Source organism: Protopterus annectens, chromosome 12.part0 (assembly GCF_019279795.1).
Source record: "Protopterus annectens isolate FY-2018-M chromosome 12.part0, PAN1.0, whole genome shotgun sequence".
In the NCBI taxonomy this organism is placed as follows: Eukaryota; Metazoa; Chordata; order Ceratodontiformes; family Protopteridae; genus Protopterus; species Protopterus annectens.
In genome coordinates, this window is record NC_056746.1 from 170315085 (window position 1) to 170340772 (window position 25688).

The window sequence follows — 25688 nt, forward strand, 5'->3', positions numbered from 1 at the left end:
GTAGGTTTCCTTTGAGGTCTAAGATGCAGGATGTCCTTCAGAAGTTGTTTGGCCTCAAAATGAGAAGCCAATCGAAGATTAAAGGGCAGAAATGGTTGACAAATGGGCCTTCACAAAGAATAAGCAAAGCTAGACTGGAGTAACTCATACGAACAGGAGAACAAAGTGACCCCCACTGAAAAAAACGGTCCTGGTTACAAGCATGGCACCAGGCACAAAATCTTTTCCATTTAGACATACAAGATTTTCTGCTTAAGGGTTTCCTTGGCTCCTGTAAAACCCAGAGCATGTCCTCCGAAGAGAGATGCCTGAAAGGAATCAGAACCTCAATTAATCTACAGTGTCAGTTGAAGGGTGGAGAAGTGAGGATGGCTGAGAGACCCTCTTGTCCTGTGTGAGGAGATACAGCTGGTGAGGTAACTTGTGGGTATTGCCCCTGGCAGTTGCATTAAGAGGGGCAACTAGTGCCTTCTTGGCCTAAAAGTAGCAGCTTCAAGATTTATGGGGAGTCCAGCTGAATCTTCTGCAGGACTCTTGGAAGGAGAGGAAGAGGAGGGAAAGCATAAAGAAACAGTCCCTTCTAATGAAAAGAAAGGGTATCCCATCTTCCACACCAGATGGCGTGGCACTTTGGAACAGAAGAGAGAGAGCTGCCTGTTCAGAGGGGAGGCAAAAAGATCTACCTGTGGAATACCCCACTAATGGACAATGTCCAGAAACATCTCTGTGAAGCATCCATTCGTGAGCCTGTGTTTTGGACCTGCTCAAAGAGTCTGCCACTAGACTGTGCTCTGAAGGAAGATATACTGCTTGAAGAGTTAATTGATAATGGAGAGCAACCTCTCAAGCCTGAACAGCAATCCTGAAAGAGAAGTATGATTGTGTATCCCTACTTAACATACCACATCACTGAAGTTAGGTGTGTGTACACATGCAAGGGTCCTGGAGAGAACATGGGGTGAAAAGCTTGAAGGACCAGAATTAGAGCTCTCATCTTTTTGATATCGATATGGTCCGACTTCTGATGGGGGTGGAGTGGAGTTAATTGATAACGGAGAGCAACCTCTCAAGCCTGAACAGCAATCCTGAAAGAGAAGTATGATTGTGCATCCCTACTTAACATACCACATCACTGTAGTTAGGTGTGTGTACACATTCAAGGGTCCTGGAGAGAACATGGGGTGAAAAGCTTGAAGGACCAGAATTAGAGCTCTCATCTTTTTGATATCGATATGGTCCGACTTCTGATGGGGGTGGAGTGGGGCAGAGACCCTGAACTTTCAGGTGACAACATGATATGAAGCTCCCCACCCCATGTCTGAGGTACTGGTGAACAGTTCTTCAGAAGGGATTGGAGGATGAAGGTGCAGGCCTGGGTTGAGAGCAAACTGTTCAATCCACCATTCAAATTCCCATTTTAGATTACAACGAAATACAGAGAATGGCAATGTTGCAGCCAAACTGACTAACTACCATTAAAGTTTCTGCAAATACAGTCTGGCAGGATGGAGCACTAGAACAGAAGAGGCCATGAATCCAAGGCCCGAAGAAACTCTCTGGCTGGCATGGCAGTCAACCTTCTGTCAGTCTCTTCTTCCTCTTAACGACAAAACATTTGGTGGTGGAAGAGGCCAGCATTGGCACTGTGAATCCTGCATCCTAGATACACATGATCCTGAGATGGAGCCATGACAGACTTTTGAAAGTTGATAGTGAACCCCAGACTTAAAAAAAAAAAAAAAAAAGAGATGGTGAACTCCAGAACCTGAAACAGGCAACTGGGAGAAGGTGAGTGAAGCAACAGGTCATTTAGATAAGGAAAAATCTGAATGCCTTGCAAGTGCAGAAAACAATCACAGGAGCTAGGCATTTTGTGAATATACTTGGGGCATTAGATAGGCCAAAGGGCAAAGCAGAGTACTGGAAATGAGAGGAAGAAACAGAAACAAACTTCCTGAAAAGGAGGTGAATAGAGATATAAAGGTAAGCATCCGTCAGATCCAGAGACACCAGAAAATCCTGGGGTAGTGAGAGAGGAAACCTGGGTTTGAAGAGAAAGCATCCCAAATGAGGGGAACTTGAGAAAGGTGTTGAGCAAGGAGAGTTCCAGAATACGTCTCCAACTGCCTCCCATGCTTTCAAGGAACCAGGGACATCCTGGAATAAAAATCCTTCCCACTTGGGAAGGCGGAGCAGGCTGAATGGTTCCTGTAAATAGAACAAGTAACAAAAAATGGAGGGTAATGCTACTGAATGCCAGAAGTCTAAACCTCAAAATGCACGTACTTGAGGCACTCCTCAGTATGGAGGAAAAATAGATATATGTGCAGTAACAGAAACCTGGTTTAAGGCTCCAGAGAGCACCCCAGCACTACCAGATTACAACTCATACCATACATTTCGGCCACAAAACCCGGACCGAAATACAAAAGGTGGTGGAGTATTCATATTCATCAAGGATACCCACACTTCCAGGTTAGTGGCACAGTACGATGCTTCAGAGATAATCCACGTGCAACTAACAATGGGTAAAACTGCTATTCAAATTCTAACTTGCTACACACCGGAGGTAAACCCCTCGCTGGTTAGATCTGACCATAAACTAATCACTCTGGATATCCACATTCCGTCACCACCCCTGATCAAAGAAACCACCATGAAAAACTTTTCAAAAGCAAACTTCACGTTACTTAAGACCGAGGTGGGAAGTTTCAAAGCCCCCATGCTAAAGGATAACGCTGTCCAAGCTGCAAAATCCTTTACTAATGCACTCTACGGGCACCTACAAGAATGCATGGATCGTGCTATCCCAAACAATACCAAGACTCACTCCTCCAAGAAAAGGAAACCAGTCTGGTGAACCCCTGCCATAAACAAGCTATACAATAGGAGGAAACTAGTACAGGAGAGAGTAAAATCTCAAGAAGGGAAGACATCCCAGATCAGTATCAGGAAGAAACTACATTCCCTCATAAAATCATCCAAGGCTAGCTTCAAAAGAAAAATTGCCACGGACTCCAAAGATAACCACAAGGCATTCTTTAGCTATGTCAAGAATCTAAGTGGCAATTCTCAGATCTGCTCCGAGTTGGTGCAGAATGGCACAAATTACACTGAAACGATAGATATAGCCAACATCCTGGCAGACAGGCTCAGTGCAAACTTCACCCCCCTCTCACCCCCAAAAGGGCCCATAACTATACCAGAAGAATGTAGTGCCACTGAAATCACAGACACTCCGGTTAAAACAGCCCTCTCCAAAGCCAAAAACACAGCATCACTGGAACCAGATGGTGTCCCAGGCTGCGTCCTACATGAGCTCAAAGATGAACGAACCCCTCACCTAAATACGATGTTTAAACTCAGCCTCTCCACAGGTTACGTGCCCACAGAGTGGCACACAGCAACAGTTATTCCACTCCACAAAGGTGGAGCCACAACGGACCCGGGGAACTATCGCCCTATAAGCCTGACTAGCTTGGTCTGCAAAGCTATGGAGCGCATCATCATGGATCTCATTAACAGAGACATTGGGAACCTCCCAACACTGGACCCTACACCCAGTTCAGCTTTGTTAAGGGCAGACCATGCCTCCTAAACTTGGTGGACTGAAACAGTTACCAAGGCTACAGATGAGGGAAAGGTGGTCCACACAGCCTACCTAGACCTTGCAAAGGCCTTCGACACCATTCCCCACTCGGGTATTATAGACAAGCTCACTAACCTGAACATAAACCCATATGTCACGAGATGGGTTGCCAACTGGCTCACGGACAGAGTCCACATGGTAAGAGATGCGGGAGCTAGGTCTGACTCTAATCCAGTTATAAGTGGCGTCCCCCAGGGCTCAGTCCTAGGACTCCTCCTCTTCGGCATATTCTCAGAGATACAGGCAAGCACAGGAGGACTATGGCTGACCAAGTTCGCAGACTACTGCAAACTAGGGGCTATAATTGACTCTCCGGCTGACAGACATCCTCCAAAAGGGTCTCACTGAGACAGATACCTGGTGTCAAAACCATGGCCTCAAGCTAAATGCCAAAAAGTGCACAGTCATCCCCTTTGGAAAAAACAAAGTACCCATAAACTACCACATAGGAGGTCATTGGGCCCCTCTATGCATCACTCATCAGACAATGCCCCATTTGGGATGCACCTTACAAGACACCTGCAACAACTGGAAAGACCACAGAAGTACCTCACCAAGAGGATCACTGGCCTCAAACAGATGCCCTATGCAGCTTGACTGAAGAAACTCCAGCTGTACTCTGTTGCATACCGCCTACTCAGAGGTGATCTCTGCCTGACATACAAGGCCATGTCCAACCCAGAATTGATGGACATGCTCCACCTAAAGAAAACCATATCCCCTCGAACCACACGCTCCAGGGATCTAAACCTCACTACAACAATAAACAAGATGTGCTGGAGGGATAGATTCCTGTCCCAGAGACTTCCCATGCTCTGAAATAAGAATCCAATCTACATTAGGCAGAGCTCCTCGCTAACCCTCTTCAAGAGAAACCTTGACGAGTGGATGGGAAACAAAGTTTACCCCAGGGATCACTTCAATGGCTCTGCTGGACAGAGGCACAGGAACTAATCTAAGGGGGCGGCGAAAGCCAACACATTTCGGCTAGGCTTATAAATGCCTTCGGGCAGATAGCCTAGTACCTACCTATGAACCTATGGTTCAGCAGGGAGCATAGGACCTCTGTGAAATGAGGAAGTTGCTCTAGAAGAGGTTGAGGAATCCCTGTAAAAGGAGGGAGAGACTTCCATACCCTGAAGTAACCCCGACAGATCATAGAAAGAACCTACGAGTCTGTAGAGAGAGAAGCCAATTTGGGAGACAAAGGGAAAGCCAAAGGGACAAATTAACCTGGTGTAACTGTATGGGGGGGGGGGGCACGCAAACTGTCAAACAGAAGCATGCTTATGAAATAAAGAAGGCTTCTGGGTCACATGTTTGAGAAGCCTTAGCAGAGGAGGCTCACCTACCAAACTTCTTGTCCTTGGAGGCCTGTCGGGGTTGCCTGAACACAAAAGCAGATCTATAAGGATAATTTGTCTGGAACCTAGGGACAGGAGAGACAAAAATATGTTTAATTTACTGCAAGGCTTTGCCTTTCTCTTGAGACTTAAGCAGGTCAGGAGCAGCAGTCTCAAAAATGTTTATTACCAAAAGGAGTATCCAACAACTTGGCTTTAATGACCTTAGGCAAAGACTGGAGACGAAGCCAAGAATTACACTTCATGACAGACCCAAAAGCCACAGCCCTGGAAGAGGCATCAGCAGCAACACAGCTACACTTCACAGACCCAAAAGCCACAGCCCTGGAAGAGGCATCAGCAGCAACACAGCTACACTTCACAGAGTGGGAGAGTCACTTGAGAAGTACAACCTAAAACAGATAAGGCAGACGATTTGGCTTCAGAATCAAGGAGGTTAGAAATAACCTGACAAACCTATAGCAATCAAGACCAGAACATATTTGGTCATGTGGGTCTGGTAATTAATAGCCCTAAAGACCACAGTAGAAGCAGTGTAAACCTTCTTACCAATCCTCTGCATTGCCATACTATCCTTAACAGAAGGCAAAAGTTTGGAAGAGGGCAAGAGCTTGGAAGGTTTGTCAGAAGAGACTGACACCACAGCAGGAGGACACAAAAAATGACAATCCTCAAGGACCTTATAGAACATATGTTTCTTAGAGCAGGAGGCTGAGAATCAGAAGACTTGGAAGTAGCAAAGAAAGTGTCTAACAAGGCAGTCAACCCAGTAGGAGCTGCAGATGGTTTAGGAGTATCCACCTGAACCAACCCAGGAGGAGCTGCAGATGGTTTAGGAGTATCCACCTGAACCAAACACAGGATGAGGAGCTGCAGATGGTTTAGGAGTATCCACCAGAATCAACTCATATCTTCTGAATATCAGACACTTAAGAAGAATGCCACTTAAGTACTCCATCATCCTAGCAATTGTGTCATCAAAGGGCAATTCCCTAAAATGAGACTCAAGGATAAGAGACTCATCTTCCAACAGAACCATAAGCCACAGGCAAAGACATATATGAAGAACAGGACAAGGACCTCTCAACAGACTCCGAATCCTCATCTGAGGAACCTGGTTCCCTAGGCCATTTAGAAGGGATAAAGGACGGAGGAGGAGCAGGCACCAAAACCTCTTGAGAAGGCTTCAGGGCCATGAAGGAAGGGAAAATGCCCCGAGTAAACTCTTGCTATTCCCTTTGAAGATCATTAGGATGGACCAAAACAGGTTTTATTTTTTGTCTTTTATTAAAAGGGATGCCAGCTCCAACAAATACTGGAGATTTTGACCCTTGGTGAGATTCAATAAGAGTACCCATAACCTCCTCCCTGACCAATATCTGAGGAATTCTTTTAGGCCCCTCCGAGGTAATTAACTGTGGTTACCCATCGACGTCTGGAGTAGACACCTGCAAAGCCTAAGAGAATGTGTGAAAGGCAGATCTGTGCTGGCCTCCAATGCAGTCGCAGCACCTACATTGGATTTCTGTTCTGAGTGACCTACAGAGCTATCTCCCACTTCTAAAAGGGAAGTCTGGTGGAGGCTGGACAGCTAAAGAATCTGGTTGAGTCTTCTTACTTAACGGGACTATTTTAGGGTTAATGGATTCAGCCATGCTACACTGGGCTGTTTAAGCCACTGTTTTTCAAGATAAATGGCCAGGAAGACTGACATCTGAGTGTCTTAGACACAAAACTTGCAGATACTACAAGAGGTATGGTCGTGGGAAGCACTCAAACAAAAGAAACACTGTTTGTGACCATCCTTACAGGGAATCTGCCTTCCAGGCAGACATTTTCCTTCCTTGGTTGGCGAACTCTAGTTAAGCAAAATAAAATACCAGACCAAAGAAAAAAAAAAAAAAATAAACTACCCCCAATGGGGCACTTATCTGACAGCTAGGTATTCAGCATAGCAACAAGGCATTCAGACCAATGAGCAATAATGACATTCAGACTGGCAGCAAAGAAGTTTAGGATAACTGCTTCCGTATGTCACTTTTATGCCCTACTTCCTGTGTGGACAGCGTGCGTGTGATCTATGGTACATACAAGATCATAAGGCTTTGGTATACTGGCCGAACACTAGGGAGCCCCAGGCAGGAGATTCCTATATTAAAAGATACTGCAACAGTGACATAAAAGGATATCTTTGGGCTTCTTCCCAAAAGGTCAGAAAAGGCACTTTGGATCTCAAGTGTGATCATGAAGCCTAAACCAAAATTATCTATCAAAGTTCACCAGCAAGCATACTCTGGGCACATGACCATCGGAAGAGACTGAGCAGACATTCCTGGAAACAGACTCCAGAGGTGACAGTCAGGAGAATACACTTTTCATAGGACTATCACTGCCTTGACAATCATGAGATGTTAGCTTGGCACCTCACTAGTAAAGTGGAAGTTTGTGACAATCACATCTAGTGCTAGCGTAGGCATTTACTTTTCTTATCTAGTATTATCAGTTCTACCATGAGTACCTACAGGACAAGGCCTTTACTGAAGATAGGGAATGTAAATGCAGTTCAGAAAAACAGTCTTACGGTGGAAGTGATAGCCACCAGAGAGTCTTCCAAGAAAAAAAGTTGAATTAAGCATCTGGCTCAAATGGGGGTTTACTTGGATGCAATAACAATGTATAAATCCCACTGAGGAACAGGATCTTCAACTGGTGGATGGAAGAGAGATCCCGGAGGAAAAAAAATCTAGTGCCAGACTAGAGTCAAACTCAACAGGGTCTTCATAGGTTCATACTAGGCTATCTGCCCTAGGGCATTTATAAGCCTAGCCAGAGTGTGTTTGGCTTTTGCCGCCCATTTTAAATGAATTTTGCTATGCCCTGTTTCGAGGTTAGTATACTGTGCTTCTGTCTAACAGTGACACAGAAGTGCTACCCGGGGTAAACTTACGATCTCCCATCCACTCATCAAGATTCCTCTTGAAGAGAGTCAATGAGGGACTCTGCCTAACCTGGACTGGGATTTTATTCCAGAGTGAAGGGAGCCTCTGGGTTATGAATCTGACCCTCCAGCATGTCCTATTTATTTCAGTGCTGAGGTTCAAGTCTCTTGAGTGAGTAGCTCGATGGGATTTGGATTTTCTGAGGTGCAGCATGTCCATTAATTCCGGGTTGGACATGGCTTTATACGTCAGGCACAGATCGCCTCTGAGCAAGCGGTATGCCACTGAGTAGAGCTGGAGTTTCTTTAACCGGGCAGCATATGGCATCTGTTTGAGCCCTCTGATCCTCTTGGTGAGGTACTTTTGGGGGTCTTTCCAGTCGCTGCAGGTGTCTGGTAAGGTACATCCCAAAAGGGGCATTGTACTCAATTATGGGCCTGATGAGGGATGAGTAAAGAGGCATGATGACCTCTCCCCTGATCTAGATGTGAATCCCTTCATGATTAGGTGGGCTATATAAAATGTTATTCTAACCACTTTGGCCATGTGGTTTTCAAATGAGAGATTGCCATCAACTTGGGTCCCCAGGTCCCTAATTACTTCTTCCGTATTTAATGGATTACCACTTATGTGGTAATTTGTGGGCACTTTGTTTTTGCCAAAGGGGATGACTATACACTTTTTGGTGTTTAGTTTGAGGCCATGGCTCTGGCACCAATTGTCTGTTTTTATGAGGCCCTTTTGTATGATGCTTGTGTCGGCTGGAGAGTCGATTATGGCGCCTAGTTTGCAGTCATCTGCAAACTTGGTCAGCCACAGTCCTTCCGTGTTGGCCTGTACCTCCGAGAAATATATACCGAACAAGAGAGGTCCCAGGACTGAGCCTTGTGGGACACCACTTGTAACTGGTTTGGAGTCTGACATGGCTCCAGCAATTCTAACCATGTGGGTTCTGTCCTTGAGCCAGCTTGCAACCCATCTAGTGACATAGGGGTTTATATTTAAGCTGGTGAGCTTATCTATAATGCCCGAGTGGGGTATTGTATCGAAGGCTTTTGCGAGGTCCAGGTAGGCTGTGCGGACCACCTTCCCCTCAATGGCTTTGGTGACTTTTCAAAGAAGATCGACCAGGTTTAAGAGGCAGGATCTGCCCTTAAAGCCGAACTGGGTAGGATCCAGTGTCTGTAGGTCCCCAATATCTTTATTTATGAGGTCCATGATGATCCTTTCCATAGCTTTGCAGACCAAGCTAGTCAGGCTTATGGGGCAATAGTTTCCAGGATCTGTTGAGGCACCTTTGTGGAGAGGGACCACTGTTGCTGTACGCCACTCTTTGGGTACATATCCTATAGTAAAGGCTGAGATTGAACAGTAGTTTTATGTTTGGGTTTAGCTCTTCTTGGAGTTCATGTAGGACGCAGCCCGGGACACAGTCTGGTCCCACTGATACTGTGTTTTTTTGCTTTGGAGAGGGCGGCTCTTACCTGAGCATCTGAGATGTCAGGGGGGGGCAACACTCTGCTGGGATAATTTGCCCTTTTGGTTAGGGGGGGGGGGGAGTTTGCCAACATCCTAGCTGACAGGTTCAGTGCAATGTCTGTGGGTTCGGTGTATTTTTTTGTAATTTTGGGCTAATTCTGAGCATATCTGGGAATTCCCACCCAGGTTCCTAACATAACTAAAGAAAGCCTTGTGATTATCCTTAAGTGTCATGTGCAATTTTTCTCTCGAAGCTGGCATTAGACGATTTTATGAGTGCCCGTAGTTTTTTTGCCAATACTGATCAGAGATGCCTTCCCTTTTTGGGAGTTTGCTCTATCATGTATTAGCTTCCTCCTTCTATTGTATAGTTTGTTTATGGCTGGGGTCCACCAGACAGGACACCTGCCTTTGGAGGATTGGGTCTTGGTTTTATTTGGGATTGCATGATCCATGCATTCCTGAAGGTGTTCGCAGAATCCTTTATAAACGCATTCTATGGTTTGGGCTGCATTTTCCACAGGCCCGGGGGGTTTTGAAGGATTCCACCTCGGTTTTGAGGAGTATGAAATTTCCTTTAGAGAAGTTTTTCACTGTGGTTTTCTGGGCAAGGGGTGGGGGTCAGGATGTGAATATCCAGTGAGATTAGTTTATGGTCTGATCTTACCAGTGAGGGATACACTTCTGGTCTGGAGCATAGAGCCCCCATGTTGGTGATAAGGTCCAGTATGTTTTCCCCTCTTGTGGGAGTGGTAACAAGTTGTTCCATAGCCATTTGAGTTTATAAATTCTAGGAACCTTTGGGATAGGGTGTTGGAGCTAGAGTAATGCTCCCAGTCTATGTTTGAGTAGTTGAAGTCGCCCAATATAATGGTGTTTGGAGAGACCTTTCATATTTTCCAGTGTTCTCAGGAAGGCCGAGTGGGGTTCCTGGGTTTGGGAGGGTGGTCTGTAGCACGCTATAAACTAGAAGGCAGTTTTACCCACTGTTAGTTGCACATGGATAGTCTCTGATGCTTCGTGCTGTGCCACCAACCTGGAGGTGTGGGTATCTTTGACGAATATTGATACTCCCCCTCCTTTTGTGGTTCGGTCCAAGTTTTGGGGCCGAAAAGCATGGTATGAGGCATAACCTGGTAGTGCTGGGGTGCTCTCGGGAGCCTTGAACTAGGTTTCTGTTACTGCACAGATATCGATGTTTTCCATGCTGAGGAGAGTTTCGAGTTCGTGCATCTTGAGGGTTAGACTTCTGGCGTCGAGTAGCATTACTCAGTTTCTTATCCCTTGTGATACCTATGGAGGTGGGTTTGTCTTTTGAGCCTTGCCTAAAAAGGCACTATGGGGGTGGTAAGAGCCTTTGCCAATATCCGAAAGCCCAGGGGTGACAGGTGCAAGCCGTCCCTAGAAAAGCATTGTGGCTTGTCGAGCATGTCATCCCAGGCTGACAGGCATTGGATCCCCTTTGAATGAAACCAGTACTTAAGCCAATTGTTGAAATTGATCATCTTCATATTGTGGCATCATTCTTGTTTAGGGTAAGATGCTACTCAAGGTCAGGGTCATACCGGCCTGGGCTACATGCTCAGAGAGCTCCTCTATGTCTCTTTTCTTGTAGTCCATGGAGGTACGTCTCAGGTCATTCACACCAGCATGGACAATGACAGAGTCATATTTGTACTTGCCTTGCAGTGACCTGAGTGCTTGTGTTATGTGGCAGATCCTAGCGCCTGACAGGCAGCTCACCGTGACCTTCTTGTTCAGCCTGGTGAGCAGGACTTCAGTGTGCCTGACGATAGAGTCACCTATTACAAGTGCATCAAGTGTGTTGTTTAGCCTTAAGGGCTGTGACTGTTCGGCACACTGGCTTTGTGAGCTATGCATTTACCCCACCGATTTTCTGCCAAGCCCATTCCCTTGGCTGTGGTTTCGCTAGATAGCAGGTAGGGACAGTGGAAAGCTCATTCATCCGCGTCACTAATTAGATGACGAGGCATTTGGCTACCTTAAGAGAGTCATAGTTACTCCCACCATCTACCTGAACTTCATTGAATTTCTTCACTTTGACATTCACAGCACTGGGCAGAAATCACATTGCATTAACACCTGTCTCAGACCTTTGTGATGCTTTGTTTTAATTAAACAGTTGGATTCCCCCAGTTCCAAGTCAACTGCTAGCTGCCAGATGATGCAGGACGCTGGTCGGGACCAGCACCCGCCCACAGCCAGGCAGATCCACAGGAAGGGCCCGGCACTCGCCCAGAGTTGTTGCCGCCGCCACTACCCCCCCCCCCCCCCGGGAGGGGTTAGTGCGGTGAAAGGGCAATGCCTAGTCCAGCTGCGGTGAAAGGGCAATGCCTAGTCCAGCTGCAGTGCATACCCAGCCCCACTTCATGCCCGAGCTTGATTAAACCAGCCCTTAGAGCCAATCTTTATCCCAAAGTTACGGATCTGGCTTGCCGACTTCCCTTACCTACATTTGTTCTAACATGCCAGAGGCGGTTCACCTTGGAGACCTGCTGTGGATATGGGTACAGCCCAGTGCGAGACTTGCACCCTCTCCTCTGGATTTTCTAGGGCAGGCGAGAGCTCACAGAACCAGCCGGAACCGCACCACTTTCCAGGTCACAGGCCCTTCTCTCGGGGCAAACCCATTTCAGGGCATTGTGCCCTTTACAAAGAAAACAACTCTCCCAGAGGCCACAGCCAGATTCTCCAGGATCATTTGCGTCACCGCATTGGACACCACGAGGCACTCAACTCAGCTGCTCCACATTTGGGGATCTGAACCGGACTCCCTTTTGATCGTCCGAGGGCGACTGAGGCCATTGCCCATTCCTTCGGAATGGCACTCGCCCTCTTAAGACCGACTGACCCATGTTTAACTGCTGTTCACATGGAACCCTTCTCCACTTCGGCCTTCAAAGCTCTCATTTGAATATTTCCTACTACCACCAAGATCATGTTCCTGCGGTGGCTCCAGCCGGGCCATCGCCCTGGGCTTCAGTGCCACCGCGGCAGCCCTCCTACTCGAAGTGGAGTAGCCCCCTCGGCTCTCAGCACCAGCTATGGCCGGGTATGGGCCCGACGCTCCAGCATCATCCATTTTCAGGGATAGTTGAAGACACCATAGATAAGGAAATAACTCTGAAGAAATTCTGAAATGGCAGAGTGATGGCGTAAGTTTTTGATTTTAACTTATTCTTCCATGTATTTCAGAGTACATGGGATCAGAGTTGTGAAAGGAACTAAACCCCAAGCCACAGCCCAAATGAAGGGGGATTAGCCCCCCCCCCCCCCCCCCAAGTCATCTACTCGTATACGTTTTCTTTGTGTTAGCTCTGGAATCAGAAGTAAAACAAGTGTCTGGACCTATGAATTACTGTGGCCAACACTGGAATTAGAGAAACTGCACAGGCATAAGGAAAGCAGGTATAGACGTGCCTTGCCAGAGGAAACTATCACAAGACTTCGGGTTATCCATATCTAGCCACCAGGCTAGATGCAAGCAGCACTACCCACATATCCTAATGGGTGAAGAAGAAAGGCAAAATGCTAAGATCACTATGCCCAATGGGTTCATAGGTTCCATACAAGAATCCTCCTATCACGACAGTCCATGAAAAATTGACTAAGGTATCACCTCAAAACCTTAATTCAAGTTTTTATTAGTGTGGTCTGGGAGGATTATGCTGGCGGGAAAGTCTCCTGTGCTGAGGAAGGGTAGCAGTTTCATATACTGAACACAATGAATGCAAGCACCAGCATGAAGTGTGATGATGTGAGTTTCACTGTTCACTAACTAAATTGGAGGAAAACAAAAACATCCTCTACTCAAGAACAGCATCCTGTAATTGACAGGACAAGAAGTCAGTCATTTAAGAGGGAAAACCTTGGATCCCTACAGCCTGAGACGAGTGGCTACTATGGACTGATGTCTGTCAGGTAAATAGTCTGCAGCCACAGGAAAGTTCAAATGGAAGCATCTGACATTTGTATTGATTGTCCATAACCTACTAATACAGAGACCTCCCAGATTCCTTTTAAATATTTATGTGGCAGTAGGGACCCTGGAGGCCCAAAGAGGCCATCCAACCTGTTGTGGGCAGCTTTGGTAGAATGGATTGCACCATCTGAAAAGTTTTTGGGTGATGCATGTGTTCAGACTGCAGGGATCCAGAACAGACTCTAGGTCCCAGGTTAATTTAGTTGAAAAAAAAAAATGGAACAATATCCTAAGCCGTTCTGATCAGGTGTGACCTTCCTTGATGGCCATCTTTTATTTAGGAGTTCTTGCTACTCCTCTCTTGCCACTAGATTTGTATGGGGCAAGTCAACCCTGCAAGGACAATGACAGAACCTGGGGCTATGGTGTGGGATGAAAAGAATAATTATCAAGTATTATCTGCTAAGGATCTCCCTGAACCACAAGCTCCTGGAAATTTTTCTCTGTGCTGGAAGAGAGGGGAAGAATCCCTCGGAGTGCCTGCTGAGATGGATAACTCATGACTACTAAAATCCACCTTGAGGCTGACTACATCCCTCCTGGAGACACCAGGGACCCTAACTTCTGGGGGTCCATGACATTGCTCAAAGGGTGAAATAGAATATTTTTACAATTAGCACTTCTGTTGGTAACTTAACTTCAGATTAAAAAAAAAAAAAAAAAAAAGCCTAAATTCCCATATCATGACTGACTTTTGCAAATGCTTGCTTATGAGAAGTGTATGCATTTTACCACACATGCACCCTCTACTTTGCGGTGCTATGCCTAGCAGGGGCAAACACTAAAGTCAAGACTCTCCCAGTGACCCAGTTGTGGCCCTCCCCTTCAGCTTGCCACTCACTTCCCAGTTATCCTGTGCCAGCTCCTCTAATAATGATAACAACAATAATAATAATCCTATTTGTTAGCCAAGTAGGCCCAGTGGAGAGACAGCCCCTTTTCAGGGGCAACCAGAGAGCAACATCTAGTAATATGACTTGTGCAAGGTCACACAGAAGGCAAATGAAGGCAGACGGATCAAACCCTGTACCAGAGAAACTAAAGCCCACAACCTTACATCCTTAACCTTTGCACAAACTTTCAGTATCCAGACTTGTAGCCACATTTGGGTCATTTAGAGCAAAAGTCAGGACATTCTCTCCTCGTCATTGGAGCTGGACAGTGCAGAAAGACTGAGAAATTATGAAGCTCCATACAGTATTTCTCTACCTCCTCTTGGCGATCTCACTAACCGTAAGATAGAACAAGCGATGATTAGTGTCGTACTGTGCATCAAGGCACCACAAGAATCTAATGTGCCTGTTGGTGGCCCATTTACCATAGGCATATGTAGCAAATACAGAAGCAAATATTAAAATATTTAAAGCAACCCAAGTCCATTTCAGGTAACAAGTGAAGAACATGGTGATTTGGGGGGGGGGGGGTTACTGTATGGTGCATCATGAAAAACATGGGGTGGGGTGCAGGCAGCCTGAGAAAGATCTATTTATTGAGCAGCCCTAACACCCACAATGCAAGTACTCTATTACCAAAGTTGGACTTTTCTTTAAAGCATCAAGTGTATCACATAAGCAAATCTAATGCATGCAAATAATTTTGTAGATCTAATCAAAGAAGCCCTGCAGAAAACATTCAAAGCAGTAGTAAAACTGCCACATTATACAACGACCCCCCCATTAAACATTCAAAAACGTGCACGCTGATTGGTCAGCGTGCATTTTGTAAATCAGAGTAATAGTAATGGAAAAAGGTCCAGTCGCCCGGACTTTTTCCATTACTATAACTTTTTTTTTTTTTTTTTTTTTTTTTTTACAGCAACAGAGAACGCAAAACAAGTTTTTAAAAAACAGAGATCTTGCTTTCTCCATTGCTTTTGCCCACAACTCTGATGTACTGTGTAGGCATGCGCAGTACATCAGAACTGCCGCAGAATACCAGACAGCTGCGGAAGGGCAGCAAGGAGGCATTATACAATGCCATTATTTAAGAAAAGTAATTATTTTTTTCCTTAAATAATGTCATTGTATATAATAACCACTTCTGGGTGTGGGTATTGCTGGATTTACCCACGGTTGGCTTTGTTTGGCCACTCAGGCTTCGCCCTCGTGACCAAACCACACCAACCGTGGGTAAATCCAGCATTACCCACACCCAGGTGTGGGTTATTGCTATAGTAACCTATATTACTGACCCTTTTCAATGTAGTTTTGCAGGTCTACAACAGAAGACCCCAATGTAGTGATTTAAATGTATACAAAACAAAATAAAATGTACTGGCTGGAAGACTGCCTAGTTTGGAGCTGTTTGAGGTATGATCAAGTAAAGTAAAACAAATTCAAAAACAAACCTCTCTCTCAAGTCTTCTGCACATTCGTCACAAGGAAAAAACTTTGAAAACACATGAATGAACTGCTTCATGTCTTGCTGCTGAGTCCTAGTGGGCAAGTCAGGGTAATATGCTGCCATAGTGTGAAGCAGTGACCATGTGTTTCTGCCAAGTTCTTCTCGATCCAATGGACATTCGGGAGGCAACTCTCGCTCCTCTTCAACATGGACTTCCTACATGAAGGACAAAACATCTAGCTTCAGTGAAAGGCAATCTTGAATTGTGGCTCATAAAACTAAAATATGCCCCATACTCCAATACAGTGCTGGTAAGAAGAGAGCAGCAATAGAAGAAAACAGCAAATACATAATCAATCTGGTAGAATGTGCAACAGTTTGGCTATCATTCTGCTACTACCTAGCAATGCTGGCCTATAGCTGGACATAACTCTAATAGGATTTATGACTGCAGATAAAGTACAGTTTTGTACCTACCATAAATGTAGATGTCCGATAGGTATGCATCTGCAGTCCTAACATATGGGTTGTCCTGCCTCAGGCAGCCCTTTGGTCGGCCGGATTCCAAAGTCTGGGTCTGGCCTCGGCTGATGTCGCACTTCACCCGACGTCACAACTGCTGGGGTATAAAGGCATCAGCCGACGCCATTTTCCTCAGTGTTTCTTGCCCCAGATGCCAGGTGCCCTCTAGGAAGGCTAAATTTGGATAAATGCAAATAATTCCAAACAGTAGAGAGCAAATAATAAAAATATATATATATACATATATACAAACAAATACACCATAATAGATTCCCCCAGCTAGCTAAAAGAGGGGTAAATACCCTAGGAATACCACAGAGGGGAAGGGGGGGTGGGTAATCCTGACTGCAGATGCATACCTATCGGACATCTACATTTATGGTAGGTACAAAACTGTACTATGTCCTTCAAGGATGCATCTGCAGTCCTAACATATGGGTAGAATACCATAGCCAAACTGGGGGAGGAGGCACTAAGATAAAGATGGTGTAGTTAAGATCCCTTGCAAAACAGCAGTTGCAAAACCTGCTCGGGATCTGGAGTATAAGGGAAGATTATAATGCTTAGCAAATGTATGCACGGAGCTCCAAGTAGCAGCTTCTAAAATGTCTTTGGTAGCCACTCCTCGTAGGAAAGCTGTAGTGGTGGCTGTAGCTCTTGTGGAATGAGGTCTGACATTTTCAGGAGTTGTCTTTCCATGAAAAGAGTAACAAAATCGAATGCAATTTCCTATCCATTTTGAGATTGTCTGTTTTGAAATTGCTTTTCCTTGCATTCCTGTTGCAAATGCTACCAGAAGCTGGTCAGTTTTTCTGTTGGTCTTAGTTCTGTCCAGATAGCAGCGTAATTGTCTGTGCACATCCAAGGTATGTAGCAGTCTTTCCCCCCTATTCTGTGGGTTGGGGAAGAATGTAGGTAAATGAATCGCTTGGTTCAATGATACTCTGGAGACCACTTTTGGCATAAAGGTAGGGTTAGTTCTCAGAGAGACTCTATCCTGATGGAAGATAAGGAAGGGTTGTACTGCCATTAATGCCTGTAACTCAGATACCCTTCTTGCTGAAGTGATTGCTAGCAGGAAAGCAGTTTTCCAAGACAAGAACTGTAAATCTGCTGTTGCTGCTGGTTCAAAAGGAGGAAGTGTTAATTTTTCCAGCACAAAGTTGAGATCCCATGTAGGTAAAAGGTGGTTTCCTTGGAGGTTTTACATTTTTGATTCCTCTCAAGAACTGCCTGAGTAGAGGATGAAAGAAGACAGGAGGATCCATGTTGTATTCTGCTGAAATTGCTGATGCATGAATCTTAATGGAGGAGTAGGACAGGCCATTGTGGAACAGTTCTGCTAAGTATTCCAGGATGTGTGCTATGTTTGCCAATGAGACATTTTCTCCCTTTGCTGCACTCCAAATGAGGTATCTTTTCCACTTGGCTGAATAAGTTTTCCTTGTGGAGGGTCTGCGTGCCTCCAGGATAATGTCCTTAACCCTCTGAGATAAATCTGGGTTATTTTGTTTTATGCAATATTCCAAGCAGCTAGCTGCAGTGTTTTCAAGTTTGGATGTAGGATCTTGTAGTTGTTCTGAGTTAGAAGTAAGGGACATAGAGGTAAAGGCCATGCGTGTGTCCGAGACATGCTTCTCAGTAGCGGGTACCAATGTTGCCTCGGCCAGTCCAGAGCTATCAGGATTACCCTTGGCTGATCCTCTTTGATCTTCAGTAGGACTCTGTACATCAAAGGAAGAGGTGGGAATGGATATGCTGTCAGGTTTTTCCAGCTGAAGGAAAGGGAGTCCACCCTCCAAGCAAGTGGGTGGTATGCTCTTGTGCAGAATTTCTTCAATTGGTGGTTGTGTGGGGAGGCGAACAGGTCTATCTCTGGTAGTCCCCATTTTTTTGTTATGGCTTTGAAGATATCTGGATGCAGCATCCATTCGTGAGCATCCGTAGTAGTTCTGCTTAAGGTGTTTGCTAGTGAGTTTTCTTTTCCTGGTACAAATCTGGCCTGAAGTTGAATGTTGAGATTCAGGCACAGGTCCATTGCCATCCGGCATAGAGGATATGAGTGTGTACCTCCCTGTTTGTTGATGTACCACATGACTGTGGTATTGTCCGTCCTTATCAGCAGTTGACCTTGTAGGAATGGTCTGAATGCCTGGATCGCATGTTTCACTGCCAGCATCTCCTTTAGATTTATGTGTAGATTCAGCTGGTCTTGGGTCCATAGGCCTTGTGTATACACTTGTCCACCATGTGTGCCCCCAGCCTAGGTCGGAGGCGTCCGTGGTGATGGTCTGGCTTGGATGAGGTTTGTGGAAAGGCAATCCTCTGTTCAACTGACAGGCCTGAGCCCACCACAGGAATTCTTGCTTCAGGCATGGAATTATTGGAATCTGGGCTTCTAAACTGTGCTTGTGTTGAGACCATACATTCCTTAGGTACCATTGCAACTTTCTCATATGCAGCCTGGCATGCGGAATCAATATTATGCAGGATGCCACGTAACCCAGGGCTTGCAGGGCTTTCCTTGCAGTAAGCTGAGTTTGTGTTGTTAATGTCATGAAATAGACTGGTAGTTGTTTTTGTTTTTCTTCTGTGAGAAAAGCCATCCGAGTTGATGTATCCAGTTCTGCACCCAAGAAGGTTATCCTTTGGGATGGTACTAGTCTTGACTTTTGCATGTTGACTGTGTATCCCAAGGCTTGCAGCAGTTGTATGACCTTTTCCAAATCTTTTGTTAATCTTGCCTTGTTGTCCGCTTGCATTAGGCAGTCATCCAGGTATGGGTAAATCTGAATTCCCTGGAGCCTGCAATGAGCAATTACTGATGCCAGGCATTTCGTGAATACTCTGGGCGCAGTAGATAAGCCAAAGGGCAATGCTGAGAATTGATAATGCTCTGATCCTGCAAGAAATCTGAGGTGTCTTCTGCAATCTGGTCATATAGGGACGTGCAGGTATGCCTCCTTGAGATCTAGAGTCACCAGCCAAGACTCCTTGCCCAGCATGGGAAGAAGTTGCTGGAGGGTCAGCATTTTGAATTTTGGAACAATGAGGTATGTGTTCAGTACGGACAAATCGAGAATAGGTCTCCATTGATTTTCTTTTCTTGGTACAAGGAAAAGCCTGGAGTAAAATCCTTGGCCTTGTTCCATAGGCGGTACCTTTTCTATAGCTCTCATCCTTATTAAGTTGTTGATTTGTCTTAGAGCGTCTGTTTTTTTGGCTTGGTGGTAGGTTTGGCATTCCTCTCTTTTTCGGTAGAGTGTGGAAGTGAAACTTGTAGCCCTTGTCTATTGTTTGTAAAGTCCATTTGTCTCCTGTAATGTAATGCCAGTTGTCAGAAAATAAGGCTAGTTTTCCGCCCAAGGGTGCTTCCAGTTGTTCCCTGGTAGGCGGAACCAGAGCCAAGTCATTGTGTCTGCCCTATGGAAGTGGTTGTAGTTGAATCTGTGGCAGTACTTCTCTGGTGGTAAGGATTGTTCTTTTAACCAGGCATGCCTTCGAATCACTGTTCCAGTCATAGCTGATCTAAAGGAAGCCTCCAGTGCATCATAGCCACATTTTAAGAAATGGTTACTGACCTGCTGAGAGTTATGTACCAAATCCTGAAGGGACTTGCGTTCTATAGGTTCAGGAGAGGATAGATTTTTATTTAGCTGGTCTAACAAAAATTCCTGGTACTGGATCATGTGAAATTGACAGTTTAAGGCCCTGGCCGAAAGAGTAGCAGAAGTATAAACCTTTTTACCCCATCTCTCTAATGCTCTAGATTCCCTTTCAGAGGGAAGAGGGTTTTTGGCAGAGGCAGCTGCCACACCTTTAGGGCCCTGTGAAATGGTTTCAGTGTCTGCAACAGGAGCCTTATACAAATGGTAGTGTGTGTCCGGGACCCTGTAATATCTGTCAGGCTTGTCAGGGGCCGGATGAAGAGAATCAGGGGCAGTACAGGCATCATTATATGCATCATCAACAACTGTTAGTACTGGAGGAATGGCTAAAGGCCTATGCTGAGGTAAGTGTAAAAAAGTCCTTAGCCTTTTCCTTGAATCTGAAAAATCCTGGCCCTGCCATTGGAAGTGTTCCCTCATAGCATGTAAGGTTTCCCCAAAAGAAAATTCTTCAGGAGGAGAAGCAGAAGGAATGGAGTCTTCTGCATCTGAATCCTCATAAGGAGAATATGGGCCTTCCTGAGGGTCTGAAATATCAGAGTCATCCGAGGAATAGTCTGTAGAGACAGGTTCCAGGGGTTCAGTCCTAGGCCTCTTATCTGGAGGAGGCGGAGAGGCCCTGTCTGGGTGAGGTAAAGAAATGAGATCCTCAGCCAGGCTGAGTATTTGGGAACTAGAGGTAGGCCTATGTGAGGGAGTTTTAGCAGGTAAGGCCTTAGAAGATTTAGCTGCTTTAGCCCTGGAAAAAGCCTTGATAGACATAGAAGGAGGGGGTCTAGCAGCCCCACGTGCAGGGGTAGATATGTCTAAAGGAATAGTGTCCGACAATTCCTGGGTGGCTGCTTCTGTAGCCGTAAATTCAGTAGCAGATTCAGCCATGCTCTGTGAGGCCTCGGCTATCGGAGACATGCTTTCGGCCGAAGGAAGAACCGAGGACTCAGTTTCAGCCGAAACCGAGACACTCGCGGTTGGCCTAACCGAGGTTTCAGCCGAAACCGCGGACCGCGAGTGTCGGTCCTTTTCCTTGCGCTTTTTAGCTAATTGTGTAGTCGGAGTCTCCGACGGCATTTTGTATGCAAAAGCGGGACCAAAAAACTCCTCTGCAAACTCCGACCGACGTCTAAGCGTCCATCGGTTGAAGGAAGCACAGGCTAGACAAGCTGATACGTCGTGGTCTGGGCCTAAGCAAGGAAGGCAATAAGAGTGGAAATACTTATGAGGTATTTGTTTCCCACAAGTTAAACAATTATTCACTTTGACATCGGCTGAGGCAAGAAAGAGTCCCCAACGGGGTACTTAGCTTTTTTTAGAAGTCTTCGGTAGTAGAAATCTCTGGATCTGACCGACCGGCACTTGCGAACAGCTTCTGCTTCGGGCACCGCGCGGCAAGAAAGACTGAGGAAAATGGCGTCGGCTGATGCCTTTATACCCCAGCAGCTGTGACGTCGGGTGAAGTGCGACATCAGCCGAGGCCAGACCCAGACTTTGGAATCCGGCCGACCGAAGGGCTGCCTGAGGCAGGACAACCCATATGTTAGGACTGCAGATGCATCCTTGAAGGACATCTTGAAACTAAGTGAAGCAGCGCCCACTAAGCTGCTGTTGCTGCTACTGTCTAGATATTCGCTGCATGATCTGACCCTTTCATTTCTTAGTGTCATCATGCTGAAAAACTCCTAAAGAAAGCAGCTACATGCACATGGCTACTCGCTTTGTCTAAAACTATGCAGAAAACTGTTGGCTTGTTGGTGTTATACAGTACTGGATATTTGAACAGAGAGGTCATTAATGTGAAAAATCCAGTACTGTATAACACCAACAAGCCAACAGTTTTCTGCGTAGTTTCATGAGAAATCTATACAAATTTTGTTCAGGGCTCTTTGGAATCCCTGCACTGTAGCATAACATATCTAGGGACTGTAGCATAACATATCTAGGGTTACACAAATATGCTTTAGTATTTTTTCCATCCCATCACATTTATATTCAACACATGCTTCTGAATACAACGGTAAACACTCTGGAAGAAATTAAATTAAATAAGGTCAAACTGGGAATGGCTCCTGAATAGAAATGTAGATACTTCCTGAATTCTTTGGCTATCTTTATGTGGAGTTAGTCATCTTAGAAGTCTAAAGAAAAGACACCCAGTCTCCCGACAGGGAAAGGAATGTACAGTGACTATCTAAAAGGTTTCTATTGAAATAACACTGTTCACTGTTCAGATTGCTGATGTCTAGAATGAGCAGGAGGATCCATTACCTTTTTTGGGACTAAAAAAGAACATGATGTAGTCCCTAATCACTTCTAGTCTGGTGGGATCACCTGGATTGCTATTTTTCCTTGAAGTTTGAGAACTCCTTTTGCTGACAGTTTCTGACGCAGTAGGACATTAAAGACAGAGATCAGGGACAAGGGGAGGAGTGAAATTGTATGATGTAGCCTCTGAATGATTCCTAACCCACCTCCCTTTGGTGAAAGATATTCGTATTGGAAAGTGAAGGGACAGACCTACAGTCCCCTACTGCACCCAGACCAGGACAGCTGGACTAGACGTCTAGGATGCTGTTGTCCACTGGAAGATGGTCCTCTACATCCTGGAAGTGTTTTTCTTGAAGTTGCAACTCCTTCCAGCTTGTCAGTTTCTCTAATACAGTTGTCTATCCATACCAAAGATCACACTGAAAAATGTCACTGTGGAGGATGAAAATTTACAACACCACCAGACTCTGTTCCATGATCTCCAGATGCAATTTAACTTTAGAATGAAAAAGACAAGTCCCAAAAGGATAAATACATGAAATGTGTTCTCTGTAAAATCAGTTAAGCTACAGCCAGGCTACATTGTTATGTCAGATCCTGCAGAGTCATAAGTGACTCATAAGGTCTGTAATCAAAGACATAGCAGCTGATTGAGACTAAAGATTTTGTTTTAACTGTATTAGGCAATTGGTCCAGTGACTAGTAAATCTCATCTATTACGTCTTGCAGGAATTTGATTGCTCTGCCTTCTTAGCACACAACAGATCAATATTAATTTGTTCACTCCTGTTAGAGTGAAACAAGTGCTTGCCCGAATTGCATTGTTTTTCTCCTTTCCCCCAACACTTTGTAACTTTGGAGATGACACATACAAGTTTGGGTGTGGGAGTGCCGGGGACCTCCCCCACCCTGTAAAAAAATGTTTAATCTGAACTGTACCACTACACTGCATGTCACTTCTGGCTTTCACTGTGTTAGGGTCAGGCTGTTGTAAATAAAGTGTCAATTTATCAGAGGACAGCACAGGAATTCTACCATGGGACGTAAACAGTTTAGGTCCCTCAAGGAGAATGAAAGGGAAATCATCTCACTTCAAAAAAGAGGATTCACAGTCCTGGACTCCTTATCAGGATGGGCTGCCAACTCACTGCTATCTTTTTGAGGGTGATATAAATATTCCTGCTGAAAGGAGTCCCTTATAAAATTGACTGATGGGGACGTAGAGGATCCTGTTGGGCTTCTTCAAAGCAGATGACAGTGTCAGAGTTGTCACATGGTGTTTTAGTAGTTAACTTCACAACATCCACTAGAGGGGTAACCATCCAAGAGGACAGCTGGGTGGACCAAAAAGGCCTTCTGCAGCACACACTGTGGGGAAAAATGGGTCAGGGTCACCTCATTCAGGTGCATCATTTCTAAGACTAACAAAATTGGGGTCAGTGAGGGATTGAAGAATCTTATTCCTACTAGTCTTTGGTGTCCAGCATGGGAGGCTCACAGGGGAGTCAAAATGCTCCCTCTTAGGATATGCCTCCTAGTAGTATTAGAGGCTGTCCGGTCTGAAGATGATGAAGAATGCTTGTGGGCAGATGTTGGACAAAGTGGGACAACTGAAGATTTTTTTGAAGGTTAAGCTGTGAATGGGTTGATATCGAAATCAGGATGTGCAAAGGTGTCTGGGAGAGCTATTGTAAGGGTGCTTGTAAGAAGGATGTTGAAACTGGAAAGGTTTGCATGCTCAGCACTGAAAACCCAGATGCCAATAGCAGAGATACCAAATAAGCCCACATCTGTGTCAGCACCAAAAAGGCTGGGGAAAGACACTATCAATGTCCTAACTCCAAGCTTTGAGGCAGAAAATGACGCCAGAACCAGATGAAATGGTAGTAGCATCAACATTAGTGGAAAGTTCAGTGCTACAGAAGTCAGTAACTACCAAGGACCGAGACATCAAACAAGCATCTCAACCGATACTCAGTGTCATCTTCTACTGTCAAAACTGAGTGCTGCTGAGGCAAGTATCCTTGGAACGAGCACTGAGAAAATGGGTACTGTCAAGGAATGCTTGGAAGTCCTTGGAGGAAGGGACAACATGGAGATAAGGCCCCCACCTGCCACAGCACCAGAAAGGATGGAGACACAGAATCTCATCTGAGCCCTACATTGAGTGTCCACAAATTAAATTCTGAAAGGCACAAAAGACCTTGAGGACTGTCAGAGGAGGGTCTAGGACTAAGGATTTAAGGCACTTCTCAGTCAGAAAAAAATAATCCGACTCCAAGAACTAGACAGCAGAAGAGGAAAGCAATCCTGTACAACTTCACTGCTAGGGGAAAAAAAAAAAAAATAAGAGAGACATCTATGTTGAAGATGTAGGATGCAGTCTGATGTCAATGAGGTAGAGGCTTCGAGATATGAAGGAGGCTGGCTAGACAACGGCTTCACATATGCAAGCAAATGAGACAATTTTTACATTTACAAAGAATATTCATGATAAATACCCGACAGGCAGGCCACCTGCCAATAATAGATCATTCTCCTAAGTAAATCAGACAAGCTTTACGCTTTTTATCATGAACTGGAACCAAAGCTATAGAATATATCTTGGTGTTATTTTTGTTTGCACACTTCCAATGATGGAAACTTTGGTTTACCATAGCAGGAAAAAAGACTTATTTCCCCAACAACAGAAAAAACATTTAAGATAGAATTTTACACATGTATGCAAATAAATATACTAGCATATATATGTATACAAACACACATACCTCTACATTCACACACAGACACTATAGGTATGAAAGAAAGATGTGCCCATTCTTAGGTAAATTAAATTTCCAATAAGAAGAAATATCAGAAAAATCTCAAAAGTATGAAGGACCTAAAGTCTAACAAAACACAAATATCAACTATCATTTAGAGCAAAGAATGGCACTAAACTCTTGCTACGACATACAAAAACAGGAAGGAAAATACCGGACGTGATCTACTCTACAGTAGGTAATTAAGGTTGTCAAATAAGTTGTGTTATATTCATTGTAACCTTTGGTCCATGACAATTAAGGGAGAATATCAACTTCCAATTACCGCAACAATGCAATGAAAACCTTAACCGATTTAATCAGTCATGTGAGTTAGCACAAAGTCCAGTGACGAAAAGCATGACTTTCCAAACTTCAGCAAAGATACTTCTGAAGGTCACGTCTTTGTAAAAGATTACTAAAGAGGGCAAGTGGATCTAATACATCAAAGAAGACATAAGGCATACTTACACTTTGCTAAAATGGATTCAAATAGCTTAATGGTGGGTTTCACTACAACTTGCTGTTTTTGCTGTTGGTCTCCATCTGCTACTATTCTAATCCTATATTTCTTTAGGTCACAAAAAACATTACGGTTGTTTCAGAATATAACATCTTGTCATGTATTAAACATTAAGCTCAAATCAGTATTCTGGGA

General features: G+C 44.9%; 1 protein-coding gene across 2 annotated transcripts in view; it reads right to left on the minus strand.

The window, feature by feature from the left end:
• Positions 1–25688, minus strand: part of GFER (growth factor, augmenter of liver regeneration) — a 182965-nt gene that overhangs the window by 100428 nt on the left and 56849 nt on the right. For both annotated transcript variants that reach the window (XM_044089200.1, XM_044089201.1), the window contains exon 2: positions 15782–15993. In XM_044089200.1, coding sequence (XP_043945135.1) covers positions 15782–15993 — 212 coding nt within the window. The remainder of the gene's footprint in view (positions 1–15781; positions 15994–25688) is intronic.